The sequence below is a fragment of the Eimeria mitis genome, genomic scaffold (genome assembly GCF_000499745.2).
Source record: "Eimeria mitis Houghton genomic scaffold, Emh_scaff956, whole genome shotgun sequence".
Lineage (NCBI taxonomy): Eukaryota > Apicomplexa > Conoidasida > Eucoccidiorida > Eimeriidae > Eimeria > Eimeria mitis.
In genome coordinates, this window is record NW_013577057.1 from 8,565 (window position 1) to 9,992 (window position 1,428).

Sequence of the window (1,428 nt, forward strand, 5' to 3'; positions counted from 1 at the left end):
AGAGTAGCGGGTTGTCTCCAAGGGATTCGAACCGCGAGGTACAAACAGCTGCTGCTGTTGTTGCTGCTGTTGCTACTGCTGTTGCTGCTGTTGCTGCTGCTGGTGTTTGCTGCGGCTCTTGCCGCTGCTGCTGCTGCTGCTGCTGCTGCTGCTGCTGCCACTGTTGCTGGTGTTGCTGCTGCTGTTGCATGCACCGTTTGCTGCCTTTGCTTTCGCTGCTTATATTGGGAGAGGGGGTGAAACATTGAGGGTTTGTTGCTTCTTCTGCTGTTGCTGCTGCTGCTGCTGCTGCTGCTGCTGCTACTGCTGCTGCTGCTGCTGCTGCTGCTACTGCTGCTACTGCTGCTGCTGCTGCTGCTGCTGCTGCAGGGGACGGTTGCAGTATACGCACGCTTCGGCCAGGTGGCGCACAGATATCTCCGCAGCATTGACAGAACTGCTCGCTCCATAGAACAGCAGCAGCAACAGCAGCAGCAGCATAAGCAGCAGCAGCAACAGGAGATCGAACAAATCAGAGAGGCTCGTGCTGGAAGAGTGTTGGCGGAAGCAGCAGCAGAAGCAGCAGCAGAAGCAGCAACACGCGCAGAAACAGCAGCAGAAGCAGCAGCAGAAGCAGCAACAGGCGCAGAAACAGCAGCAGACGCAGCAGCAGAAGCAGCAACAGGCGCAGAAACAGCAGCAGAAGCAGCAGCAGAAGCAGCAGCAGAAGCAGCAGCAGAAGCAGCAGCAGAAGCAGCAGCAGAAGCAGCAACAGGCGGAAAAACAGCAGCAGAAGCAGCAGCAGAAGTATCAGCAGGCGCAGACACAGCAGCAGAAACAGCCGCAGGAGCAGCAGCAGCAGCAGGAGAAGCAGCAGAAGCAGCAGCAGAAGCAGCAGGCCCAGACACAGCAGCAGAAACAGCCGCAGGAGCAGCAGCAGAAGCACCAGCAGAAGCAGAAGCAGCAACAGAAACAGCCGCAGGAGCAGCAGCAGAAACAGCAGCAGCAGCAGGAGCAGAAGCAGCAGCAGAAGCAGCAGGTTCTTCTTTTGACATATGATGACGATGATTAGTATTTATTTAAGTTGGCTACTCAGCGCGTAGGTGATGCAGCAGCAGCAGCAGCAGCAGCAGCAGCAGCAGCGAGAGCAGCAAGTGCTGCAACAGAAGTTGCAGAAGCAACAGCAGCAGCAAGAACCGCAGCAGATGCGGCAGCAACAGCAGATGCAGCAGCAACTGCAGCAACAGCAGCAGCAACTGCTGCTGCTGCTGCAGATGCTGCCCAGGGACCGCAGCGTTATTGAGGCCGATGTGGGGCCGCCTGTGCTGCCAGCAGCAGCAGCGGGCTGCAGCAGCAGCAGCAGGCTGCAGCAGCAGCAGGGGGCAGCAGCAGCAACAGAAGGGGAGGAGGAAGTGACCGCAGCCGTTTCAAGCTCCCTTGCAACAACAG

General features: G+C 57.8%; 2 protein-coding genes across 2 annotated transcripts in view; both read left to right on the forward strand.

The window, feature by feature from the left end:
• The window catches only part of EMH_0026070 (uncharacterized protein), a gene marked incomplete at both ends in the record, with an annotated part of 9,380 nt that extends 8,342 nt beyond the window's left edge, over positions 1 to 1,038 (forward strand). The window contains one exon of the mRNA XM_013502564.1: positions 370 to 1,038. Coding sequence (XP_013358018.1) covers positions 370 to 1,038 — 669 coding nt within the window. The remainder of the gene's footprint in view (positions 1 to 369) is intronic.
• Positions 1,039 to 1,085: 47 nt separating this feature from the next.
• The window catches only part of EMH_0026080 (uncharacterized protein), a gene marked incomplete at both ends in the record, with an annotated part of 576 nt that continues 233 nt past the window's right edge, over positions 1,086 to 1,428 (forward strand). The window contains one exon of the mRNA XM_013502565.1: positions 1,086 to 1,426. Within this exon, the coding sequence (XP_013358019.1) occupies positions 1,086 to 1,426 (341 nt within the window). The remainder of the gene's footprint in view (positions 1,427 to 1,428) is intronic.